This window comes from Amblyraja radiata, chromosome 26 (assembly GCF_010909765.2).
Source record: "Amblyraja radiata isolate CabotCenter1 chromosome 26, sAmbRad1.1.pri, whole genome shotgun sequence".
Lineage (NCBI taxonomy): Eukaryota > Metazoa > Chordata > Chondrichthyes > Rajiformes > Rajidae > Amblyraja > Amblyraja radiata.
In genome coordinates this window covers 7,681,925-7,709,167 of record NC_045981.1, presented here as the reverse complement: position 1 = coordinate 7,709,167, position 27,243 = coordinate 7,681,925, and the positions used below count along the sequence as shown (strand labels likewise).

At 39.9% G+C, this 27,243-nt stretch overlaps 1 protein-coding gene across 6 annotated transcripts in view; it reads left to right on the top strand.

The window, feature by feature from the left end:
* The first annotated feature begins 1,832 nt into the window (after window positions 1-1,832).
* The window catches only part of tex2 (testis expressed 2), a 43,059-nt gene continuing 17,648 nt past the window's right edge, over window positions 1,833-27,243 (top strand). For 4 of the 6 annotated variants that reach the window (XM_033044119.1, XM_033044120.1, XM_033044117.1 and 1 more), the window contains exons 1-4: window positions 1,833-1,970; window positions 17,397-19,042; window positions 22,389-22,589; window positions 23,805-24,153. In XM_033044119.1, the coding sequence (XP_032900010.1) occupies window positions 17,423-19,042; window positions 22,389-22,589; window positions 23,805-24,153 (2,170 nt within the window). In that variant the 5' untranslated portion in view covers window positions 1,833-1,970; window positions 17,397-17,422. Of the gene's footprint in view, window positions 1,979-17,396; window positions 19,043-22,388; window positions 22,590-23,804; window positions 24,154-27,243 lie in introns of all 6 variants that reach the window. The other 2 variants (XM_033044118.1, XM_033044122.1) reach the window with 2 other exon arrangements.

Sequence of the window (27,243 nt, the reverse complement as noted above, 5' to 3'; positions counted from 1 at the left end):
AATTAGACAATGGTGAATATTAAGGATTAATATATGAGCACAATTGTTGGGGAGTTTCCTTATTTTGATTGGAAGGACGTTGTAAGTTTTTCCCACAAACCGGATACAAACCCAACAAAGATTCAGTCTAGAAACACAGAAGCCCCAAAGACCAGGAACTACAGTGCCGACTACATAGAAACATAGAAAATAGGTGCAGGAGTAGGCCATTCGGCCCTTCGAGCCTGCACCACCATTCAATATGATCATGGCTGATCATCCAACTCAGTATCCTGTTCCTGCATTCTCTCCATACCACCTGATCCCTTTAACCACAAGGGCCAGATCCAACTCCCTCTTAAATATAGCCAATGAACTGGCCTCAACTACCTTCTGCGGGAGAGAATTCCAGAGATTCACCACTCTCTGTGTGAAAAAAAGTTTTCCTCATCTCGGTCCTAAAAGATTTCCCCTTTATCCTTAAACTGTGACCCCTTGTTCTGGACTTCCCCAACATCAGGAACAATCTTCCTGCATCTAGCCTGTCCAACCCCTTAAGAATTTTGTACGTTTCTATAAGATCCCCCCTCAATCTTCTAAATTCTAGCGAGTACAAACCGAGTCTTTCTTCATATGAAAGTCCTGACATCCCAGAAATCAGTCTGGTGAACCTTCTCTGTACTCCCTCTATGGCAAGAATGTCTTTCCTCAGATTAGGAGACCAAAACTGTACGCAATACTCCAGGTGTGGTCTCACCAAGACCCTGTACAACTGCAGTAGCACCTCCCTGCTCCTATACTCAAATCCTTTTGCTACCCGCTGACTCTAAATAAATAGAGGCTTGCTTTGCCATCCATTCTCCTGCTCCGCTATAATAGTGGAGGACAAAAACAGATCCAAATGCAAATATGCAGTAGATCTGACAGTATCGGCAGATGAGAGAGACAGAAAACAAAAACAACGTTCATGTCCCGGGTCAATGATCTTCTATCAGCACAGCTGGGGACTCCTGAGCCTCAAGCTGCGCCCACGACAACAACAAGCCGCTCCCACAAACTACATTTACATTGCAAAGTGCACACTTTGAGGAGATGTATTTCACAGTAAAGCCGAGCGTGAGCCAGTGACAGAAAAAAAGGAAAATCCAGCGAGCTTCTCCAAGAAAACATGTATTTACACGTCGGGAGACAGCACGGATGAGGGGCAATCGCGGATTAGTAGAGCGTGGGAAACAATCGACGTATTCTGCTCTCTCCCAGGCCTTGCTCGGCGGGGAGGGGCTGTTGGGCATTAATTGGCCACGTCTGAGAGGGAAAGGCTGAGACCAAAGATCTTAGTTTAGTTTACTTCTTTGGATCTTAGAGCAGAGCTCCGCTATAAGATCTTTGGCTGAGATTGGGGAGAGAGAGAGAGGTGTGTGTGCGCACGCGTGGAGATCCGGCAGGGAGGGTGGGTGGGGCGAATTCGCGCGCATGCGTGGCTTCACGGCAGCGGCGGTGGATGGGTGGGTGAAGCGAACGCGCGCATGCGTAACGTCGCGGAAGTGGGTGGGTGGAGCGAACGCGCGCATGCGTTACGTCACGGCAGCGGCGGTGGGTGGAGCGAACGCGCGCATGCGTGGCTTCACGGCAGCGGTGGTGGATGGGTGGGTGAAGCGAACGCGCGCATGCGTAACGTCGCGGCAGTGGGTGGGTGGAGCGAACGCGCGCATGCGTTACGTCACGGCAGCGGCGGTGGGTGGAGCGAACGCGCGCATGCGTAACGTCACGGCAGCGGCGGTGGGTGGAGCGAACGCGCGCATGCGTAACGTCACGGCAGCGGCGGTGGGTGGGGAGGGGAGAGAGGGAGAGTAGGAGAGTACAGAGACCCGCGCGTGCGCAGTGCCGCGGCGGGTGTCAACAGGCTGTGTGTGTGGATGGCGCGAGCGGGTGGCAGTTGGCGGCTCGAGCGCCGGGCGGGCTAGCGGCTGCCATGCGAGTGCTCGGCTGAGGTGAGTGAGTGGCTGCTCCCGCCCAAATGACTCGACCTTGCTTTGTCGACGCCGCTCCCCTTTCCTCACGATGGTCGTTGCCTCTGTCTCCGAGGGGTGGGGAGTTCGCCTCCCCAAGGGGTGGCGGCTGCGGGCTGCATCCCCGTCGGACATCCTGGCCGCCGGTCCGAAGCCTGGGCCCTCGTCCGCGCCGAGCTGCCCGAGTGAGCCGGGGTTCGCCGCCCCCCCCCTCCCCCCCCCCCCCTTCTCACTCCTCGTCCTCTTACATAATTATGTCATAATTATAGTTGCCGTATGTAAGAATTTCATTGTTCAGTTGTCATTACCATGACAATTACACACCTGACATTTTCCTGCTGCATCCGCAGCCTTCTGGCTCTTCACAATATTTAACAGGAATTGCTGTTCTGCCTGGAAACAAACAAAAAGTCTAAGGGCCATATGTTGGCAGAACTTTCCACTGCGCAAGCTTTTTCGACTGAATTTATATAATGGAATTGAGTACAAGGTACAAATGAATAATGTGGACTATGGAGCATGTTCAAAGTGACTTTGAGTACAACATCCCTAAGTAAATACCGTACTATTTGTTATATCTAATCTAAATTATAGCTACATGTGAATAGTAAAAGATTACTACCCAAGGCTGTAATAGATATTTAGTCTACAATTCAGTGTCTTTGAAGATGTTGTGGTTAGTTTTGTTGTTTCAACGCTGCCATTTAATCATGGGTTTATATTCTGGGGTGCATTCAAGATACAGACTGGTTTCTAAAACGGTTATTGACACAAAATAAGCAATGAGATTGAGCTGAAGGACCATGGTGATAAAGCAGGGGAGTCTTGTGGGTTGATGGATTTACACTTGAGAATTGATCAATTTTTACCTCTGCACGGTTTATATCTACTCATTCATTTTTGTACAAATTAGGAGCAGGCATATTCCACTTGCCCCTTTGTGCCTGGTTTGCCATTGAGAACATAAGAATTCTAAACCACTGTGATTGTAACCTCATGGGTATTTGTGTTTATCCACAATATCCTTTCACCCTCTAATCAAAAATCTATTTACCCTGACCTTTAAAGTACTCAAATTCCACTTCTCTTTGAGGAAGACAACCTCAAAGAGTCATGATCCTATGACACAACTTTTAGATGGACAACCCATTGGGGATATTGGGCTTTGTCCATGGAACCGAGGGGACACAATGTGACGTAACGCTGAGAATTATTTTCTGCCCTCTGTATCGGCTCTATCTATTGTAACTGAGTTTGACTTGATTGTATATCTGATCTGTTGGGCTAGCATACAAAACAAAGCTTTTCACTGTGCCTCGATACATGTGGCTATAATAAACATAAACCTATCTCCCCCCCACTTCATCTCAGTTATTCAGTCTTTAAGCCACGTTCTCCTTGGCTGAATTCAGGAGCCAATCTTAGTCACCAAATGCAGAATTCTGTCTGTTGAAACTAGGCATTTTGCACCGATCTACCAATTTTATGTTGCCATTTCTTAATCATACCACAATACTATGTGACCTCTCCAGCCATTCACAATGTCAAAATAAATCCAAGGCCACAAATACCAGTGGAACTTTAAAACAATCCTGCTACTACAAATGCACATTGGAATAAATATACTATTCCCAACAGTTAAAGTAATATTTCTCTAAGAAAGGATAGTGCATCACAAAATTTCATCGTGAATTACAATATCCTAATGATTATAGCACATGATTGCAGATTTGGATCATTTTCTTCAAACGAGGGAAATACCAATTTGAAACCACTTCCTGCCAAACAGAGCTTGCCCTACTTACGATAAGTTCATGAAATTTAAAACAATTGCCAAACAACTAGCACTCGAGATTAATTGTAAGTTATGCATGTAGTAGTGCACAATCTGCCATAGGCAATGATGGTCCAATTCTACATGGCCATCGTAGAGTCTGTTCTCACCTTCTCCATCATGGTCTGGTTTGGCTCAGCCACCAAGCACGACACATGGAGGCTGAAGCGAATCGTCCGATCAGCAGAGAAGATTATTGGCTGCAACCTTCCCTCCATTGATGAACTGTACACTGCAAGGGCCAGGAAGCGAGCGGGCAAGATCGTCTCTGACCCCTCTCACCCTGGCCACAAACTCTTTGAATCACTTCCCTCCGAAAGGCGACTCCGGACTGTCAAAGCTGCCACAGCCAGACATAAAAACAGTTTTTATCCACGAGTAGTTGCTCTACTCAACAGCCAAAATTCTGTAGCCACCCTTTGATCTGGTATTTTGTTGGTTCACATGCTTGATCAATGATGTTTTATCATTAATGTCTTATTATTATTAATGTTTAGTGTTTTCTGAGTCATTCGAAACTGACTATGTCATGTTGTCACTTGTGGGCGGAGCACCAAGGCAAATTCCTAGTATGTGAATACTTGGCCAATAAACTTACTTACTAGTAACATACATTTATAATACATTCAATTGTATTAACATACAATTTTCAATTAAGGTGATTTAAACCATCAACAGGAAGTTGGCATCTGTCAGATGAGATGTCTATTTGAGAGGGCAGAGACACGAGGTATCCTAACACTCTTCCGAGGAACAGACAAATTCTCCACAAATCATATGAAAGTTAGAACCAGAAAACAACAACATTTCTATTTGAAAGAAAAAACAGCCAACAACTGTGATTTGCATACAAATCAATCAAGCTGATAAAAGGAACCATGGAACACTTTAGCAAGGTCTTTTGACAAGGTTCCATAGGGAAAGGTAAATCAGAAGGTTAAATCACATGGAATCCAAAGTGAGCAAGTCAACTAGATTTAAAATGGCGTGTTGGATGGAGTCAGAGGATGGTGGTAGAAGGATGTTTTTCTGATTGGAGGCCTGTGACCAGTAGTGTTTTGCAGGGATGTGCTGGGCCCACAATTATTTGTCATCTATATTAACAATTTGGATAACGTGGTTAGTAAATTTGTGGATGACCCAAAATTAGCCTTGAGGAAGTCTATCCAAGTTTACAAAAGGATCCGGATCAACTAAAGAAGTGGGCCAAGGAATGGTAGATTGAATTTAACTGTGGAACAGATATTATGTGTACAGGTACACAATTTCCTGAAAGTGGTAGCACAGGTGAACAGGGTAGCAAGGCTTCCCTACATCAGATTGGTATTGGGTCCAGGAGTTTAGAGTTACATTTTGCAACTGTACAAGATATTAATGATTTAATAGGATACAAAGTGCACAGCAGGTCAGGTAGCATCGCTGGAGAACAAGAATAAGCGAAGTTTCAAATTGGTACCCATCTTCAGACATATTGTAGTAAGGGGCAGAAAGCTGGAAGAGAGATGGGGGTGGGACAAAGCTTGGCAATTTTCCGTTGAAGGGGATTTTTGATTGGAAGACGGTTGGACAAAGGCCAGAGATGAAAAGACAAAATGTGTGAGATGAGGAAATAAAGATGGAAGAGGTATGAAATGTGAAACCCAAGGAAGGAATATAGGTGGAAGGGGGTGGGGTAGAGGAGGGATAATTGCATGCGCAGAATTAAAGGATCTCTCCTGGGAGGTCATGTTGCAGTTGTATAAGACATTGGTGAGACCACATTTAGAATATTGTGTTCAGTTCTGGGCACCATGTTATAGGAAAGATATTGTCGAGCTTGTGGGTTCAGATAAGATTTACGAGGATATTGCCAGGACTAGAGGGTGTGTGATGTAGTGAGAGGTTGAGTAGGATGGGTCTCTATTTTTTGGAGCACAGGAGGATTAGGGGTGATCTGAGTACTCCTGCTTATGGAAGGGCCATTTAGAATAAGATGGGAGGAAGCAGTTCTTGAATCTGGTGGTGTGTTTTCAAGCTGCTGTACTTTCTGCCAGATGGAAGCAGGGAGAACAAGTCTTTTCTGGCTGCTTTTCCGAGGCAGCGTGATGTGTAGATTATGTTAATGGTGGGAAGTCTGGACTTTGTGGCGAACTGGCCTATATCTAGCATTTAAGCATTAAACATTAAAGGAAAATGCTCTTTGTCAAACCTGCAAAAGAAAATTAGATATTGTACGTTCATAATCTCAATCAGAAGACATTGTTTTTGCAAGTTCCTCAAGGCAGTGTCCAAGGCCACACATTTTCAGTTGCTTCATTAGTGGCTTTCCCTTCCTGAAAAAGTTAGAAACTGGTTGCATGTTAATTGTGCAATCTTCATTTCTATTTGTAACTCAAGATTATGAAGCCGTCATCGTTTTAATAGGGTAAGATCTAGGCTGCTCACTTTTCTTCTCTCTGTACTAGTCGAAGGCAGGGGACAGGGCATTTTGTGTCTGTGAGTGAGTTTGACAATTTGCTGCTGAGGTAGCATTGAATGGATATTTCTTTTGTATTATAAACTGCCTGGTCATTTTTATTTGTGCATTGTTTGATATATATAGATTTTAATAAATTATTTTAATTGTTTTAAATTCAGGGTGTAACAAATCAAACTACCCATTATGTTTATCCACTATTTTGTATTAAATGTCGGATTAAAGGTTTAAATTATTTTCTCTGCATTAGTCCCCTAGAATAATCCCTTTCGCATGCATTTTTAGTTTAGATCAGAGATACAGCATGGAATCAGGCCCATTTGCCCACTGTGTATACGCTAATCATCCATTACACGTACACTAATTCTATGTTGCTTGGGGCAATTTACAGAAGTCAATTAACCTATAAAACTTCATGTATTCGGAATGTGGGAAGAAACCAGAGCACCCGGAGAAAACCCACGTAGTCACAGGGAGAACGTATGAACTCTGCATGGATAGCACCCAAAGTAAGGATTGAACTCTGGTCTCTAGCGCTGAGAGTTCTTGAACAAGGGTAGAAAGGCAATAATAACTCCTTAGATTACCTCTGAGCATTTTGTAAGCGTTGAGGGCTAGAGAAAGTCAGGAAAGGCTATTTGTGCAAATATTTACTTTGTAGATTTTTAAAAATAATAGCTGACATGCAATACAATAAAACTCTCTGATAATCTGCTTCTATTTGGTAATCCCAGTGGTTTGACATCTGGCTCCAGACCCCAGTTCCTGCATTCTCTCTCCATCCAATAGGGCCCTGGGAGAGCTTACAGTGCCCTCCATAATGTTTGGGACAAAGACCCATCATTTATTTATTTGCCGCTGTACTCCACAATTTGAGATTTGTAGTAAATCAAATTCACATGTGGTTAAAGTGCATATTGTTAGATTTTATTAAAGGGTGTTTTTATACATTTTGGTTTCACCATATAGATATTACAGCTGTGTTTATACATAGTCCCCCCATTTCAGGGCACCATAATGTTTGGGACACACGGCTTCACAGGCGTTTGTAATTGCTCAGGTGTGTTTAATTGCCTCCTTAATGCAGGTATAAGAGAGCTCTCAGCATCTAGTCTTTCCTCCAGTCTTTCTATCACCTTTGGAAACTTTTATTGCTGTTTATCAACATGAGGACCAAAGTTGTGCCATTGAAAGCCAAAGAAGCCATTATGAGACTGAGAAACAAGAATAAAACTGTTAGAGACATCAGCCAAACCTTTGCCTTACCAAAATCAAATGTTTGGAACATCATTAAGAAGAAAGAGAGCACTGGTGAGCTTACAAATTGCAAAGGGACTGGCAAGCCAAGGAAGACCCCCACAGCTAATGACAGAATAATTCTCTCTATAATAAAGAAAAACCTCCAAACACCTGTCTGACAGATAAGAAACACTCTTCAGGAGTCAGGTGTGGATTTGTCAATGACCACTGTCCGCTGAAGACTTCATGAACAGAAATACAGAGGCTACACTGTAAGATGCAAAACACTGGTTAGCTGCAAAAATAGGATGGCCGGGTTACAATTTGCCTAGAAGTACTTAAAAGAGCAACCACAGTTCTGGAAAATCTTGTGGACAGATGAGACGAAGATTAACTTATATCAGAGTGATGGCAAGAGCAAAGTATGGAGAGAAGGAACTGCCCAACATCCAAAGCATACCACCTCATCTGTGAAACACGATGGTGGGGGTGTTATGGCCTGGGCATGTATGGCTGCTGAAGGTACTGGCTCACCTATCTTCATTGATGATACAACTGCTGATGGTAGTAGTATAATGAATTCTGAAGTGTATAGACACATCCTATCTGCTCATGTTCAAACAAATGCCTCAAAACTCATTGGCCGGTGGTTCATTCTACAGCAAGACAATGATCCCAAACATACTGGTAAAGCAACAAAGGAGTTTTTCAAAGCTAAAAAAAGATTAATTCTTGAGTGGCCAAGTCAATCACCCGATCTGAACCCAATTGAGCATGCCTTTTATATGCTGAAGATAAAACTGAAGGGGACTAGCCCCCAAAACATGCATAGAGCTTTACCAGAGAGGACATTCAGCAACTGGTGATGTCAATGAATCGCAGACTTTAATAGCAGTCATTGCATGCAAAGAATATGCAACAAGATACTAAACATGACTACTTTCATTTACATGACTTTGCTGTGTTCCAAACATTATGGTGCCCTGAAATGGGGGGGACTATGTGAAAACACTGCTGTAATTTCTTCATGGTAAAACCAAAATGTATAAAAATGGCCTTTATTAAAATCTGACATGGTGCACTTTAACTACATGTGATTTTTTTCTATTACAAATCATAAATTGTGGAGTACCGAGGCAAATAAATGATGGGTCTTTGTCCCAAACATTATGGAGGACGCTGCATATGTATAACAAGTTTTTAAAAAAACTTTGAGGTATTAATAGAAATAATATCCCCAAAACCTCTAGTTCAACACTACCAAAGTCCCAAACATGCCAGATTATCAGTATTTTACTATGTCTTAAGTGGTAGGACATTTTGTTTTCAGAAAAACGTTTTAACGTGTTCTAATGCAATTGTATTTAATGTGGATGCTAGTCAATACTCTAGCAAACAAATGGTAGCATGTCTATTGATTATGGTGAGGTTGGTTGTTAATTTTAAATAAAAATGATTGCTTTTCCAAAATGAAAGTGTCCAACTGTTTTATATCGGTGATAGCAACAAAATAGATTTTCCTTTATTTTTCTGAACTTTGACCAGTGGCCATCATGGGTGAAACTTCTGGTTTGTTTTTTTTCAGTCATTCCATGATCTTGTTTTGTAAGCCTATCATACTTCCTATTTTGTGCATTCTGGAATTTCTTTTCTACACCATTGGCACTCGGGTTCTATATTCTGGCATTCCCTTTCTAAGCCACTCCCACTTCCTCCATATAATGCTCCATAAATATACCTCAGACTAATTCTTTAATCACCTGTAGTAATATCCTTGGGTAGATGGGTGTCAAATTTTGTTTACATACATATAAAGTATATTGAAATGTTTAAGACAGCGAATGTAGCTCCTTGATGGAATACTAGAACCGTGGGTTAGTCCTAGTAAAGTTCATATGCTTTCAGATAAGGAAGAAGTTCAAATATTCAGCTATGTTCTTCGTTTTTAATTTGTCGCTGTAAGCAGACAAACTTGGGATACATTGAAATTGTTTGGGAATTGTTTGCTTTTACTTCTGGTTCTGCTTTTCTAAACAAAAGAGAAGAATTATACAGATGTTTAAGAAAAAAAAGAGCTTCGACTGTTTGAATTGTCAATCTGAAATTCATGGTATTTATGACCAGACATAAAATTTGGACTTGAACTGTTGGATTTAACTTTTTTGCTGTTGTGGTTCTCATTCTGATTTTAACTGTTCATTACGTGTAGAGTTTAACGGTGAAATTAACTTTGTAGTGTTCGATATAATCATTTTACTGTACTGAAAATCAAGTCATATAAAGGTTTATCCTTAACTGGTTATGTTTTCACTAGTACAGCAGTTTGCTGAATTTGATTTGGTTATACAAAATGCAACATTTAAATTTTCCTCAGCCGTTTTAGTTGCTTTATAATTCAATATATGTTAATGCAGCATGTGGTTGACGTCATTTGAAAGTGATTTGCCTCATAATTAACTGGTTATGTTTTCAATAGTACAGCAGTTTGCTGAATTTGAACCCTGATTTGGTTATACATAATGCGATATTTAAATCAGCCGCATTTGCCTCATAATTAAAGTATTTGAATGTAGACCTTTGATTCTCGCACCACCAATGATCTGGTTATACTGATGCATCCGAAACATAAAAATTGTTTAGTTCAAGTCTCAAAATCTAAGTTGCTATTCCAGGGATGAAATGAGGGAATGCTACACAAGGCGGCATAGTGGTGCAGCAGTAGAGTTGCTGTCTTACACCGCCAGAGACCTGTGTTCGATACTGACTACAGGTGCTGTTTGTATGGAGTTTGTACGTTCTCTCTGTGACCTCGTGGATTTTTATCTAGGTACTCCAATTTTGCCCAAAGATGTACAGGTTTGTAGGTTAATTGGCTTTGGTAAATTTGTAAATTATCCCTCGAGTGTAGGATAGTGCTTGTGTATGGGGTGATTGCTGATCGGTGGGGCAAAGGGCCTGTTTCTGCGCTGTATCGCTAAAGTCTAAAGGAGATGGCACCTTTTGGATGGCATATGAAACCAAATTCTTCATTCTGTCAAGTGGAGTAAAAGATCCTGCGGCAATAATTGGAAGGCGAGTTATCCTTCGTATCGTGACCAATGTTTTAAAAAATAAATATTACTATATAAAACAGGAAAAACATCCAGATGCTAGAAATTTAAATTAAAATGGAAAGTATTGAAGCACTGCAGAGAGAGATAGTCTTCTATCTTCACCAACACCCGGTATTCTTTGACGCTGCCTGACCTACTGAGTTCCTCCAGCAGTTTAGTTTTTTACTCGAGATTCCAACATCTGCAATAACTTGTAATTTTTTCTTGTGGCACTTCCCATGCAACTGCAGGAGTTGCACTACCTGCCCTTTAACCTCTTCCTACCATCCCGAACCTGAAACTCCTTCCAGGTGAAACTGCAGTTTGCTTGTATTACTTCCAATTTAGTGTATTTCATTGTTTACAATGTGATCTATGTTGTAGGAACCAAATTCAGATTGTGCGACATCTTTACAAAAGACCTTTGCTCAATCTGCAAAGATGACAATAAGCTTTCACTTGTCTGCCACTTTAATTTTCCATTCTATTCTAACGTCTGTCTTTATCTTCTTACTTGGTTCCAATGTGCTTGAGGAATTACACTTAATTTTTCGATGAGACTTAAGTCCTTAAGACTCAAAGATGAATTTATCAATTTCAAATAACCAGTGCATCTATTACACCACAATTCATGGGAGCGGTTTATCTCACAACTGGCCCATTCTGAAAAATCGTCCATCTATATCATTAACTCAGTTTTTCCTCTCTCTCAATATATACCATCTGATCTGCAATCATTCTTTTGCAAAGGGATTAGTTAAAAAATGTTAATGAAAAACTGTTTTGTTCCCAGATTGTGAAGGATCGTCTCAGTTACTTTATAGAAGTCCATGTCTATTACCTTATCAAAAAGGCAACAAAGGCACAAAGCCATGTTGACTGTTCCTAATAAGTTTGATTTCTAACGCGTTGGGAGGAAACTGGGAGGAGAGACTGGCGCCCCATCAATGTCAAACCAGGCCTATGAGGCAACAGCACTTAATGCTGTACTATCATACTACTCTTGTATACCTAAGTCCTTTGACTACAATGATATTTTTGCATAGTAAAATGGTTTGCATTTTAGCTTGAATTGCTGAGTAACATCACCATTTTAAATAGCAACGTGTCTTGGTTCTTTTGCCTTTGCATTCAACATGCCTATCAATTCCACAACTTGAGGCACATTTATATACTTACAAGATCCACTAATCTTTTTAATACATTGATATTTGATGTTAGGCAAAGACTGACGGATGGAACCTTTTTGGGTGTGTCATGCAGACAAAAGGTCTTGCACATCATTTCAGATGGACTGGAAGATTCTCAGTTTTACACTTCGTGTAACGATGCTGAGCAATTAATTTGTGGCAGATTTGATCCTTCCATCCCTAGGAAAAGGGCGGAACGGAATGGGAATATAAGAAAACCATTTTTTTGTAATTGGACAGGGACGGAATGGAGTAACATTTGTAGTTATTAAATTCTTGATAAATATTTTAATCTGGAACTTGTGTACATGTCTTGCCTGTGGGTCGGAATTGAAAATTGAATGTGTGGAATGGGAACCAGGGAGAATCGGAGATTGGTGTCCATTGCTAATGTTTGTCTTGACAGTTGAAGCTAGACCAATATGCTGATAGGAGGGATGGGAAAACAACAAGAATTTTACTGGCAAAGAAGCAGCTGATACTTTGGCAGTTGTTTACTGCAGACTCTCAAAATTGTTGAACAAATCCATGGGGAATTTCTTGGAGAAATCCAATTTCAATTTCCCGAATACAGATCGTATAAAGAACAAGCTAAGAGTGATGACGAAATCTTGAAATTTGCATACAGGGAACTTGATCAATAGGCTTCCTGTTCAGAGTATTTCTGGATCTAGTTCTGGGGAATGAGACTAAACAGGTTGAGGGTGTGCAAAAGGAAATTGATAATGTTTAATTTTAAAATCCCTTTTTAATTGAATCGCCTGTTGGAAAAGAACCACATTTGGTGACTTGAAGAATCTAACACAGGCTAACAGGAAAGCAAAACTTGAGGAATAATATAAATTAGTCTTATGGTACTTTGCTAGAATAAAATCAGGGAACCTGAGTTATGTGAAGAATTTAAAAAATGTTTTTTGAGTATGGAAATTAAGGGGAGAGATATTCTTGTCTCTTTAGTTTGATTGATTCAAAGTTAGTTTGAAAGAGAAGTTAATTAATTTATCTATATTTTAACTTGTCAAGAAACAGGCACAAAATAGCAATTGATTTTAAACAGCATTAAAATGGAGACGAGACTGCAGATGCTGGCATATTGAGCAAAAAGCTGATCAATCTAAAGGTTTACAATGAAAAATGTTGTCAAAGAAACTCGTCTCCAATGACTCCTACCAAGTTTTACAGATAAAACACACAAAGCACAACTTGGGTTAGCAACTACTTTGCCGTAGACTGCAAGAAATTGCAGAGTTGTGGATGCAGTCCAGCCCCCCATCTCCCCCTTCCATCCCTCTTATTGACTCCATCTACACTTCACACTGCTTTGAGAAAGAAATCAACCACTCTCACCCGGTCATTCGTTCTGCTTCCCACTCCCGTTGAGCAGAAGATACAAAAACTTGGAAGCATGTACAACCAGATTCAAGCACAGTAGATCACCTGAATGCACCTGTCATAAAAGTTAAGGTTGTGTTCTTGATCTCCCAATCTACCACTTTGCAGCCCTTGCACTTTTTTGTTATCTGCACATTCTCTGCAGTTGTGACTTTACATTCTGCACTGTTTCCTTTCTCTTATTGCACCACTGGTTGATTTTGTGTATGGTTTGATTGCTCTCGTGTATGGTATGATTTGGAAATGGGTGAAAGGAGGTTACTCGTATTCAAACCAAATCTTTTGTAGGTGTAGTTTCATCATCCTGTCATATAGATGGGGCTGAAATTGTTTTCCCCTGTTTAATGTCTGTAGAGTATGTGAAAATAGTTTGTATCTTTTCATCTTGATGTAAACCCGTTTGTTATAAGAAAGAAAACCTAAAATGTATGGGAGGTTTTAGAAATAAACCCCTCTAAATAATAGAAACAAAAGTCACTTTCGCTTCAGAATCTAGCTTTTCTGAAAAGGGCAGTTAATTCAATCTTCTTGCGTATGGCGTACACAGCCTAAAGTTGTAGGTCAACTTGTTCTATTTGATCGTTTTGTTTGTGCATGTCGGGTTGATTGCATTAGTCGAAACAAGGTGGACCATGTGTTAATTCCATGACCATATAGCAGAGTGGTTATTTCAATGGGAATTCTGTCAGTAGACCAACTGTTTTTGATGTGGGAAAGCAGTCAAACTTCCTGGTATCAAGTCTTTTTACCCAGAAATAATTAATGATAGATTAATAATATCACTGAGTTTAATGAAGCGGGTGAATCAGATGATGGCATATAGTTGAAAGGTAAGGAAGAGTCTATTACAAGATACCCCGCCCATGAATGTCTAGCAGAATGAGCTATGGGAAGATTTTGAGAAACTTTGGTGTCTCTTCCATGTAGCCAGCAGCTATAGTGTACTAAATAATTGTATCCATGACTTTGTAATGGAGGTCCAATTATTTTTCCTCCGTCACTTGAAAGATTGCACGTTATTTATAGCTATGGAAAACCTATCAAGTTGAGGCCCTTTAGCAAGGGCTGGAGCTTTTACTGAGTCCTGTTCACTGGTGCTTTCTTTTTTAAGCATACATCTGTGGTCTACTCCCCTCCGCGTGAAACAGCAGTAGCAGATTTTCTGAAATACCAGTAACAGCTTCTGCAATAGATGATGTTTTGCTGAATGCATATAATGGTAGAAAAGTCATCTGAGACCTAATACCCATGGTATCGCCCAGTGTTAGAACAGTTTCTATTCAGCTATGGATGCTAGATAACAGGAATATTTTATTGTAAATACAATGACTATTTTGGAAGAAAAAGGAAAGCTGATGACGCTCGCCTTGATGAGGTAGGGTATTGACATGGATAGAGAACTGGTTGGCAGACAGGAAGCAAAGAGTAGGAATTAATGGGTCATTTTCAGAATAGCAGGGTGCCGCAAGGCTCGTTGCTGGGATCCCAGTTATTTACAATATATATTAACGATTTAGACGAGGGAATTAAATGTAACATCTCTGCGCATCCCTCTGCAATTGGATCCTCAACATCCTCATCCACGGACCACAGTCTGTTCAAATTGGCAGAAACACTTCATCCTCAGTAATAATCAATACGGGAGCACCTCAAGGTTGCGTGCTCAGCCCCCTGCTCTACTCACTCTATACTCATGACTGTGTAGCTGGACATAGTGCGTACTCCATTTTCAAGTTCACCGACGACACCACCGTTGTGGGACGAATTAAAGATGGTGATGAGTCAGAGTATAGAAGTGAGATCGACTGACTGACCAAATGGTGCCAGCACAACCTGGCTCTCAATATCAACAAAACCAAAGAACTGATTGTGGACTTTGGAAGAGGAAGGTTGAGGACCCACAATCCTGTTTATATCAATGGAACGATGGTGGAAAGAGTCAAAAACTTCAAATTCCTGGGCGTGCATTTTTCCGACGATCTGCCCTGGACCCAGCACACTGATGCAATTATAAAGAAAGCACATCAGCACCTCTACTTCCTGAGAAGATTACGGAGATTCGGTATGTTAAAGAGGATTCTCTTGAACTTCTACAGGTGCAAAGTAGAGAGCATATTGACTGCTTGCATCATGGCCTGGTTCGGCAACTTGAACGTCCAGGAACGGTAAAGACTGCAAAAAGTTGTGAACACTGCCCAGTCCATCACCGGCTCTGAACTCCCCACCATCGAAGGGTTTTATCAGTCAAAAAGGCAAAAAGGCAGCCAACATCATCAGAGACTCACACCATCCTGGCCACACACTCATCTCACCACTGCCACCGGGGAAGAAGGTACAGGAGCCTGAGAACTAACGTCCAGGTTCAGGAACAACTTCTTCCCTTCAGCCATCAGGCTATTAAACATTACAGCCTCATAAGCTCTGAACTACAATAGACTATTATTATTCATATTGCACTGTTATTGTTTGTTTTTTGTTATATTATTTATTATGATTACATATTCTGTTGTGCTGCTGCAAGTAAGAATGTAATTGTTCTATCTGGGACATATGACAATAAAACACTCTTGACTCTTAAGTTTGCGAATTGCACAAAGCTGGGTGGCAGTGTGAGCTGCGAGGAGGATGCTATGAGGTCGCAGGGTGACTTGGATAGGTTGGATGAGTGGGCAGATGCATGGCAGATGCAATATAATGTTGATAAATGTGAGGTTATCCACTTTGGTGGCAAAACAGGAAAGCAAATTATTATCCGAATGGTGGTGTATTAGGAAAAGGGAAGGTGCAACGAGACTTGGGTGTGCTTGTACAACAGTCACTGAAAGTAAGTATGCAGGTACAGCACACAGTGAAGAAAGCTAATGGCATGTTGGCCTTCATTCCGAGAGGATTTGAGTTTACAATAGACAATAGATGCAGGTGTAGGCCATACTGCCATTCAATGTGATCACGGCTGATCAACCACAATCAGTACCCCGTTCCTGCCTTTTTCCCCATATCCCCTGACTCCGCTATCTTCAAGAGCCCCATCTAGCTCTCTCTTGAAAGTTTCCAGAGAACCGGCCTCCACCGCCCTCTGAGGCAGAGAATTCCACAGACTCACAACTCTGGGTGAAAAAGTGTTTCCTCATCTCCGTTCTAAGCGGCTTACCCCTTATTCTTAAAATTTAGGAGCAAGGAGGTCCTACTGCAGTTATACAGGGCCCTGGTGAGACCGTACCTGGAGTATTGTGTGCAATTTTGGTCTCCTAATTTGAGGAAGGACATTGCTTTTGAGGGAGTGCAGCATAGGTTCACCAGGTTAATTCCCGGGATGGTGGGACTGACATATGATGAAAGAATGGGTCGGCTGGGCTTGTATTCACTCGAATTTAGAAGGATGAGAGTGGGATCTTATAGAAACATATAAAATTCTTAAAGGATTGTACAGGCTAGATGCAGGAAAAATGTTCCCGATGTTTCGGGAGTCCAGAACCAGGGGTCACAGTTTAAGAATAATGGATAGGCCATTTAGGACTGAGATGAGGAAAAACGTTTTCACCCAGACAGTTGTGAATCTGTGGAATTCTCTGCCACAGAAGGCAGTGGAGGCCAATTCACTGGATGTTTTCAAGCGAGACTTAGATTTAGCTCTTGGGGCTAAAGGGATATGGGGGGAAAAGCAAGAGCAGAATACTGATTTAAGATGATCAGCCATGATCATATTGAATGGCGGTGCTGGCTCGAAGGACCGAATGGCCTACTTCTGCAACTATTTTCTGTTTTTATGATGATTTTCCGGTTTCTCTTTACAGGGCTGAAGTACCTTGGTTGTTCAGGTTAAAAGCCTGAGCATGAGGAAACAGGAAATAAATAATCTTTTCATTCCTTGAATGATCTCGTTCATGGTTGCTGGACCAGAATCTATACTTTAGTTTCTTCTGATTTGTATTCTGGCATTTATAGCTCAGTTTTCTTGATTTTATTATACGATTCTTTAGTTGTAAAGTACTGTTGGCAGCTCCAAAAATCTATTTATTTATTTATTTATTTATTCCGGACAGTAATAATTTATTTTGAAAGGGTTTTCAGTTAAAGGGTGAACCTGGAAAGACATTGTTGATGTAAAATTTGTAAACTTTAGTTTGTTTTCTCAACAGATTACTTGAATTGTTTTTTGTGTTGTGAATTTACAGAAGTTAATTTATGTATGTACTTTATTTTTAGATTGTGATACTTAATGCAAGACTGCAATGACAAGTCAGAGTGGTAACAATGCAGAAAGAGCAGTTTCTATGTCGTCAACGCCAAAAGTGCAGGTTCAGCGCTCTGTTTCTAGAGAGACCATCACCATACACTTTTCTGCCTTTGGTAAGGAAGAGGAGGAGGAGGAAGAGGAAGAAGAATTTGAAGATTCCTCAACAATATTTCCTGGAGAGGTGAAAGACAAAAGTTTTATGCCAGAACTTAAAGAAAAAGTGTGTGTATATAAACATGGTGGCCAACATTTATCAGAGCCCGCTACCTCATCAAGTTCTTCGGCAATATCAACTGCAGTTACATTTTCCAGTCCATCCTCAGCAACGACGACGACTTCAGAATTATTAGAAACATCAGTGACATTGCCATCTTCATCGATTACTACATTGCCATTGTCCTCCTTATTGGACCAACCATTAAATTCCACAAGTTTGTCCTCAGAGATGAGAACTCCAATCTCAGCCACAGCATCTGATTCCACATCTAAATCTGTTGTGCCATTCAGTGTCCCTTCATCTTCCACAGCAAGCGCAAAGCCATTCATGAAATTGGTAAAATCTCTTTCAACAGAAGTAGAACCAAAAGAATCCATTACTCCTTTAAGGACAAGAGACATAATGAAAACACTAGTTAAATCTCTGTCAACGGACACATCAAAAGAAGAGTCTGAATCTGTTCCAATCAGGACCTTTGATTCGAGGATAAACTTGCATCTGTTCAAACAATTTACTCAACCTCGAGTCACTGGGGGAGATTCTAAGACAGCACCTTCTTCTCCAATCACCTCTCCATCAGAAGGTCGGTCATTTTTTAAAGTAACTGAAGTAGAGGCCAGAATTGAAGACACTAAAAGACGTCTTTCAGAGGTTATTTATGAACCGTTTCAACTTTTAAGCAAGATAATTGGTGATGAGAGTAGCAGTCTGCGACATAAGGCCTTATCATCCAGTGCAACAGAACTTTCCACCCTTAGTAGTTTAAATGGACATTTGGAAAGCAACAACAACTATAGCATCAAAGAAGAATGTGATTCTGATGAAGACTACTCAGCAAAAGATTCAACTCCAAATAAAAGTAGTTCTAAAGTTGCAACTGAGCCATCAAAAGAGGACACAAAAAACTCATCATTGGGATCCACGAAGCAAATATTTTTGAAGGAATCTCCCTTAAGTTTAGACAAATGCTCTCTATCTGTACTTGCCAGCAAAGAAGAAAACGACTACTGTGATTTGTACCTTGAAGAATTAGAATTTGAAATTGAAGATGGTATTGTAGATAAACCTGCAGACTCCTTAGTTGCAGAAAAAACAATTGAAGAAGATGCTAAAATATTACAGCAAGTTGAGAAGGATTCTGAAGTTCAGTCTGCTGAAGTTCCATTTAAGACTTTATTATTCTTTACAATGCTTGTATATTCCTATTTAGTGTTGCCTCTTCCAAGTTATTTAAGTGGTCTGTTTCTAGGCATTGGCTTTGGGTTTATGATGGCAATTGGTGTTGTTTGGCTGTTAGTACCAAGAAAGTCGAGGGACTATCAACAGTCACCAAGGAGGAGTTATTTTGAACATCTAACAACGGAAACCTTGGATATAAAGGAGCCAGAAATATTTAAGGTGGGAATATATTAATCTTTGACATCATTGTTTTCTAAATTAAATGTTCCATCAAATTAGTCTGTTTAAATTGAACGTACCAACGAATAATGAAAATAATTACTTGAATATTTTTGAAGTAAGCTAGGAAATGAGCTTGTTTTGTAAAGTAGCAGAAAATATAGGAATAACCAACTTGCCTTTGCAGTATCAGAACATTGTTTGGAAGTCAAATACAGTGGTGCAAATCTTCACGTTAAAAGTTCGGAATTTTCATGTGAATGAAAGCAGGGTCTTATTTCATTGAAATAATGGCATTCTTTCAGAAATTCCATTTACATTATATAGTAGCAATACCAAATTGTTCTGGAAGCTGACATTTGTTTGATATCTAAAGTGCTTTATTGAAAGCTAAATATATTTCCGTAATTGATCATATGTTTTGGAAAGCAATTTTATTTTCTGGGATTGTTAATCATCATTCTGTTCACTTAGCTTCCAGCTAAAACAGCTGGAAAAACCTAGCAAACTGCTAACAATGGCCTGTTTCCTTTACCATTGTTACTTTTTGCATATCTTCCATTCATTTGTCCTACATCTCTCTACCTCATCGTCTATAATCACTCGTTTCCCTATCCCGTGACTTTCAGTCTGAAGAAGGGTCTCGAACCGAAACGTTACTTGTTCTTTCTCTCCAGAGATGTTGCCTCCAGCATTGAATTCCAGAATTGCCTTCTCCTGAGTTACTCCAGCATTTTGATTCCATCTTCTGCAAAAATAAGAACTTGCATTTCTATAGTTTGTTTTCTTAGGGGAGATTTGGTGGGGTGGTGAGGTGCTTTTGAGACGATAGCATCTAAATATGCAGCATGGAAACAGGCTCTTATAGCCCATCTTGTTTCTGCTGATTATGATGCTGATCCCCTTTGCCCACATTAGCTCTGTACTCCTTTACTCCTTTCCTATCCAAGTACCTAACCAAATGTCTTCTAAAGATTGTAGTAATATCTCCATACCTCCTCTGGAAGCATGTTCCAGATATTCGCATTTAACAGATTTGGGTGGATGTAAAAGATCCCATGGGAAATTTGTTCACTGTCCTGTACAATATTTTTCCCACATTGTGTTCCAAAGCAGATGATCTAGCCACACAATTTAATGAACTCTGTGGGTTATTGCTTAAATTGGATTCAGTTTTCCAACATTCTGAAAGTGATCATGCATCATTGATTGTAAAGCATTTTGAAGTCGGGAGAAGCTCTTTTATCTATTTATTTATTTATTTATTTATTTTGATTAAGGAATCACAGCAGATAATTTATTTATTGCAAGAACGACAAACAATGAAATAAATGACCAAGTAATTTGCTTAGTGATGGTTGAGAAATACATTTTGGCAGAAATTTATCGACTAGATTCCCACAGAGATGTATAGTAAAGCTACTTGTAACTTTCACATAACTAAGATGCATTTAAATGACCACTGATTAATGATTTTTTCAAACGTTATAAATCAAAGACATGGAAATTAGTTCGAAATGAATAATAAAAAGTTTAATTTCACCAATATTTTAATCCTGTAAGAAATGTTCCAAATATCAGCATAATGATTGTGATGCTTTCAAAATCTTCTGTACAAATTCTACCTTGTTAATTTTATGCTTCTCATCTGATGGTTTGATTTTAATTTTATGTTATATTTATATAACAGTTTTTCTAACGTATGATTTTATTTCTTTAAAAATGCTTAGGAAAGACTGTTCTCAGGATGAAAAGAGTTCAGTTCGAGGATTTGTCTAGGCTATCATGCACTGCTTTAAACATATAAATTGAGGTTGATTAAAACTGGCTTTTATTTAGTTATAGCTTTGACACGATTTGACTTTACAGAATACTGAATACAAAAGCTTCATCTCGTATGCATATGAATGGGAATCATTTGTTTTGTTAACTTATGAATAATTCATAAGATGACAAGTCTTCAATCTGAAATGTTAATTTTGTTTCTCAGTGATTCTCACTTCGCATGCTTTGTTTTTCCAGTATTATCTGTTTAATTTTTTGATCTACATCATCCACAGTATTTTTGTTTGTGAAAATTGCTTGATAGCTTTTGATAGCTTTTGTTTATTTAAAACTTGTGCTGAATTTTTAGTGTTCCATTTTTTAAGATTCCCATATATGTATGAACTGAAAATGTGAGAAAAATTAGTTGAACTTGGGTTATGAAATTGTACAAAACCCTTTTTGTTTCCATGAAGTGTTTACTTCATATGAGATGGCCGACTGATGATTCATTATTGAGACAACAGCTACTGGGGATAGAAAAGCCAACATATTTTAAGTCGTAGAGTCCTATAATCAAGGGTAATACAGCATAGAAACAGGCCCTTTGGCCCGACTCTTCAATGCCGACCAAGGTACCTTCTGGAACTAGTCCCATTTGGCTCGTATGAAGCTTATGGAAGTTAGGAAATTCAATGATCCTTAAATAACTCGACATTACAAAGAGGAGGTGGTGGCAGTCTTAAAGCACTCAAAGGCAGATCCCTACAGACTGATCAAGTATACTGTGGGACACTATGGGAAGCCAAGAAAAAAATTCCTGGACCCTGCAGAAATATTTGTATCATTGTTAGTGATGGCCAAGGTTCTGGTAGACTGGAGAGTGGTTAATGTTGTTCCTTCGTTTAAGAAGGGCTGCAAGCTATTGCCTAACATCAGAGGTGGGAAGGTTACTGGAGAGAGTCTGTGTGACAAGATCTACCTCCATTTGGAAAGGCAAGAACTGATTATGGACAGTCAATGTGACTTTGTGCATGGAGAATAATCTCATGAATTTGAGTTTTTATTGAAGGGCTGTCCCAGGTGATTGATGGGAACAGGGTGGTAGATGATGTCTACGTGTACTTTAGTAAGGCCTTTAAGGTCTCGCTGGTTCTAAAAGTTAGATCACATGGGATCCAAGGTGGGCTAACCAATTAGCTACAAAATTGGCTTTGTGGTAGATATCATGGGGTTGTTATTCAGATCGAACCCTGTGACCAGTGAACGCTCTTGATCAGGCATCCTCTGCAAAGATAAATAATTACTGTTTTCAAACAGGATCCTTCAGAATAGTGAGGAATAGATTAATTTTAATATTAAATTTAGTCCTGCGTGTCCATTGGATTTGTTGTGATATAACAAATCTTCAGAAAGTCCGGGTTTTCATTGATGAGAGAAAAGGGAAAAAATAGTGGTATTAATGATTTTACATACTTATATCAAGTTTGAAGGCACTTTGGTTGTTCTTTTAATTGAATGTTATTCTTGAAAAGAAAGTATGTTTATAGTGCTTATCTTTTTTTTTCCCTCTTTATTACAGGGTTGGATGAATGAAATCTACAATTATGATCCTGAAACCTACCATGCAACACTGACCCATTCTATCTACATTCGTCTTGAAGGAGCTGTACTAAGGCTTTCAAAACCAAATAAAAATATATCTCGAAGAGCTTCTTTCAATGAGGCCAAACCTGAAGTTACATACATCAGTCAGAAGATTTATGATTTATCAGACAGCAAAGTGAGTGGGTGCCAGAAAGACCTGTTTACTTTTTAAATTATACATTTTTAAAATTATAGTAGAGTGTGGTGCAATTGTGCTTCAAATGAACTATAACTGAATCTGCCCACCACATTCCTAATGCTGATTACTCTTTTGGCAACAAAACAAATTTGATCTTTTAAAGATAAGGACACTTAAATTGTTGAGTTGGGTTGAAAGATTAAAGTTAGAATTAAAAGAAAATGTTGTTTATCAACATTTCTTGCATGAATGGTCAAGGTGAATGTATTTCCATCCCTCTCTCCCCCACCCCCTTCTCCCTCCCCACTCTCTCCCCCCCCCTCCACACTCTTCCCCTCCACACTCTTCCCCCCCCCCCCCTCCCCTACCCATCTCCCTCCTCCCCTCCCTCCCCCCTCCCCCACACCTCTCACCCCCTCCCCTCTCTCTTCCCCTCCCCCACCCCTCTCTCCTCCCCCCTCTCCACCTCCCTTGCCAAAGACATTCTTGCCATAGAGGGAGTACAGAGAAGGTTAACCAGACTGATTCCTGGGATGTCAGGACTTTCATATGAAGAAAGACTGGATAGACTCGGCTTGTACTCGCTAGAATGTAGAAGATTGAGGGGAGATCTTATAGAAACTTACAAAATTCTTAAGGGGTTGGACAGGCTAGATGCAGGAAGATTGTTCCTGATGTTGGGGAAGTCCAGAACAAGGGGTCACAGTTTAAGGATAAGGGGGAAATCTTTTAGGACCGAGATGAGAAAAACATTTTTCACAGAGAGAGTGGTGAATCTCTGGAATTCTCTGCCACAGAAGGTAGTTGAGGCCAGTTCATTGGCTATATTTAAGAGGGAGTTAGATGTGGCCCTTGTGGCTAAAGGGATCAGGGGGTATGGAGAGAGGGCAGGTACAGGATACTGAGTTGGATGATCAGCCATGATCATATTGAATGGCGGTGCAGGCTTGAAGGGCCGAATGGCCTACTCCTGCACCTAATTTCTATGTTTCTATTTCTGAAAGCTCTGCAGCTGAAGCACCTTAAAAGGGACTTCCCACCACTGTTGGCCCTTTTTTCTTTAATATGACCAACATCTGCAGTTTATTTTCCAGACATTTTCCTTTAAGCCATAATATCTTGGTTATATTACCTATATGTTATATTGGAAATAACTTTTCAGAAGTGCAAGCAGTAAATTGTAATTTAAAAGTTTGGTTTTTATTTTGACAGGTGCATTTAGTTCCAAAAGATCTGGCTAGAAAACGAGTATGGAATAAGAAATACCCAATTTGTATTGAACTTGCCAGACAGGATGATTTTATGTCAAAGACTCAAACAGAGAAAGAAAATGCAGAGGATAAGTTATCTGCGGATAAGGTTGAAACAACACTTGAGGAGACAAAGAAACCTTCTGTTTCACAAGATTCTGCAAAGCCAATTTGCCAGAAGGACCAAGTTCTGTATCTCTTTGGGAGGACAGGTAGAGAAAAAGAAGAATGGTTCAGGAAATTTGTTTCGGCTTCAAAATCAAAACTTGATACTAAACGACCAGCCAATCTAGGAGGTGGCGGCATTCCAGGTGAATTGCTTTCTATGCTATTGAGAGGGTACTTCAGAAAATATCTATATGATGTGGATTTATTTTACGAAAAGCTGCTGGTTTGATTAGCAATGTACTCCTTTAGAATTCTGAAAATGTAATTATCGATGTTAGATGTTTGTTTCATTGTTCCTGTGCTGTCATTGCAATCTATCCCAGTCAAAATTCCCTGCTATTTCCTTACCCCAATAATTTTTCTTCAAATGTTTACCTCAATCCATTTTTTAAAATTGTGAATAGTTTGGTTTCATTTGTGATAATCCATATCCTAATATTTTGCATGAATTCAGTTCTTTCAACTTCCCTTTTTATGCTTCTAGTACTAATTTTAAATTGCTGTTTCATAGTTGAGTGAAGATAATCTTCCGGTTCAGTGAATCTGTACTGGATTTTTTTCTGAAGCTATTGGCAGACTTATCTTTTTGTACTTAATTTCTCGAATTGAATGCAGAATGCCATTTAACTTCATTTGCACCTGCATTCAGTTTCAAAATGTTAATCTGCACTTATCAAGTTTCTTGGCTCAGTTTGTGCTTCAAAGATATCTGTACTCTTTGTCTCAAAGTTCACCATTTACATGTACTTTGATTCACGTGGCATATATCTGACTAATCCCATGTCCTATTTATGGACCATCTGACCCCAAAACATTTCAGTTTTTCCTCATTGTTTCAGCTTTAAAATGCTACACATTTTGGTTCTTCCCAACGAGTGAACAAGTTTATTGAGTTGTTTATGGGTGCACCCAGCAAAATACCTTAGCTTCTGTCTGCAGTGAGTTGGGCAGTTTTCAGTTTCAGTTTAGATTATTGTCACGTGCACCAAGGTACAGTGACAAGCTTTTGTCGCATGCTATCCAATCAACAAAAAGACAATATATGATTACAATCGGGCCATTTACAGTGTATAGATAAATAAGGGAATAACATTTAGTGCAAGGTAAAGGCCAGGAAAGTCCGATCAAGGATAGTTCGAGGGTCACCAAAGAGGTCTGTAGCAAGGCAGCACTGCTTTCTGCTTGCGGTAGGATGATTCAGTTGCTATTCTTGCAGTCTTCCTATCAGGCGCCTCCTGCCCACACTCAAGGGACTGGAGGGAGAAACCTATTGAAATATTTTTACATGAGTAACAATCACTTGGTCAATATAGTAAGAAGCCACTGAACACACAGAAGAACCAGGTAATCAAGTTGAAGTCTTTACTGGAAATGTATATTTTTAAAGAGTGAAAACAAGTTATTGTCTGCTTTGATCTGTCATTTTCACACCTTACCCCTCCATATCTCTAGAGTCCCTCTCCCCTGACTCTCAGTCTGAAGAAGGGCCTCACCCCGAAACATCGCTCATTCCTTCTCTTCAGAGATACTGCGTGTCCCGCTGTTACTCCAGCATTTTGTCTCTATCTTTGGTGTAAACCAGCATCTGCAGTTCCTTCCTACACATAGATCACATGCACTAGCTGAAGCTCAGCAGCAAGTTGGGTGTTTCCCCCCCCAATGTTGTCAAATGGAACATCCTGTTTTATTTCCTTTCCTCACTTAATTATGAATTTTGAAATATAATATGCAGTTTCTGCCAGAAAATTGCAATATAATTGATCACTTGTAAAAGACTTGAGAGCGAGGGGGAATTTCTTTAGCCAGAGGGTGGTGAATCTGTGGAATTTATTGCCCTAGATGGCTGTGGAGGCCAAGTCATTGGGTATTTTTAAAGGGGAGATTGGTAGGTTCTTGATTAGTAAGGATGTCAAAGGTTACGGGGAGACGGCAGGAGTTTGGGAGGGAAAAATAGATCAGCCATGATTGAATGGCAGAGTGGACTTGATTGGCCAAATGGCCTAATACTGCTCCCTTGTCTAATGGAATTAGTTAAATCATCCTTTAAAAAAAAAAATGTAAAATGAAATTCAAATACCTCCAAGTATGTCATTTCTTTCTTACGTGTTTAGAGTAGATTTTAAGTGAGTAAGCAGAAAAACATGTTTTGTCCGAACGAGCATTGAGCTAAACGTAATGATGCCATCTAATGGCAAGGCTTTGTGCATCTATGATGCAACAAGCACTCGTGCATTGTTAATGTATGTGATATTTCTTGTGCAACAGTAATTAAACTTTTAATGTAGTCTTGTTGAACTCTAAATTCTCTCTGCCTCTCAGGAAAGTTTTATTTCGACCTTATAGTGATAGATTAGGTGAAGGGAGTGTGATAAGAGAAGTAATAAATATGCTAGAAACATTTCGGGAGTTTGCACGTTCTTCCTGTGACTGCATGGGTTTTCTCCGGGTGCTCTGGTATTCTCCCACATTCCAATGAGGTTTGTAGGTTAATTAGCTTCTATAAATTGTCCCTAGGGTTTAGTATAGAACTAATGTAGGGGTGATCATTGATCAACATGGACTATGTGGGCCGAAGGGCCCATTTCCACGCTGTATCTCTAAACTAAACTAAAATTTCCTGCTCATCAAGTTTCTCGTGGAACCCTTCCAGATTAATTAATTGAAATGAAACCCACACATGCCAAGGATTATATTTCCATTGTCTTCAGCTTCTTGGTTCCCGTGTGTTCCTTGCAAGGACACGTTACATCCTGAGATAACTTTGCAGGTTCAAACAGCAGAGATAAGAGCATTATGTGCAAACATGGACTTACTCACTTGCACGTACTCTCAGGTTCAGGGGCAATTGTATTAAACTTCAAATGTTTTTAAATTACATTTATAATGTGGAATAGATTTATTTTAGTATAATATTCAAATCCATAAAATAATTAATAAAACTAGATGGTTATTGTAAATATCTTGGGTAGAGTCATAGAGCTATATAGATTGGGAACTAATATTTTGGCCCAATTTGTCCATGTCAACCAAGTTGCACATTCAAGCTTGTCCTACTTGCCTGCACCTGGCCAATATCCCTCTGAACCTTTTCTGTCCATATTACCTGCACAGGTGTGTTGCAATTCTACCTTCTAACTCTTCCTCTGTCAGAGGATAAAAAGCAGCATAGAAGTTGAGTCTTTCCTTTTTTTTAAAGTTAATAACAAATTTAATTTCTTTCTGAGACATTGCAC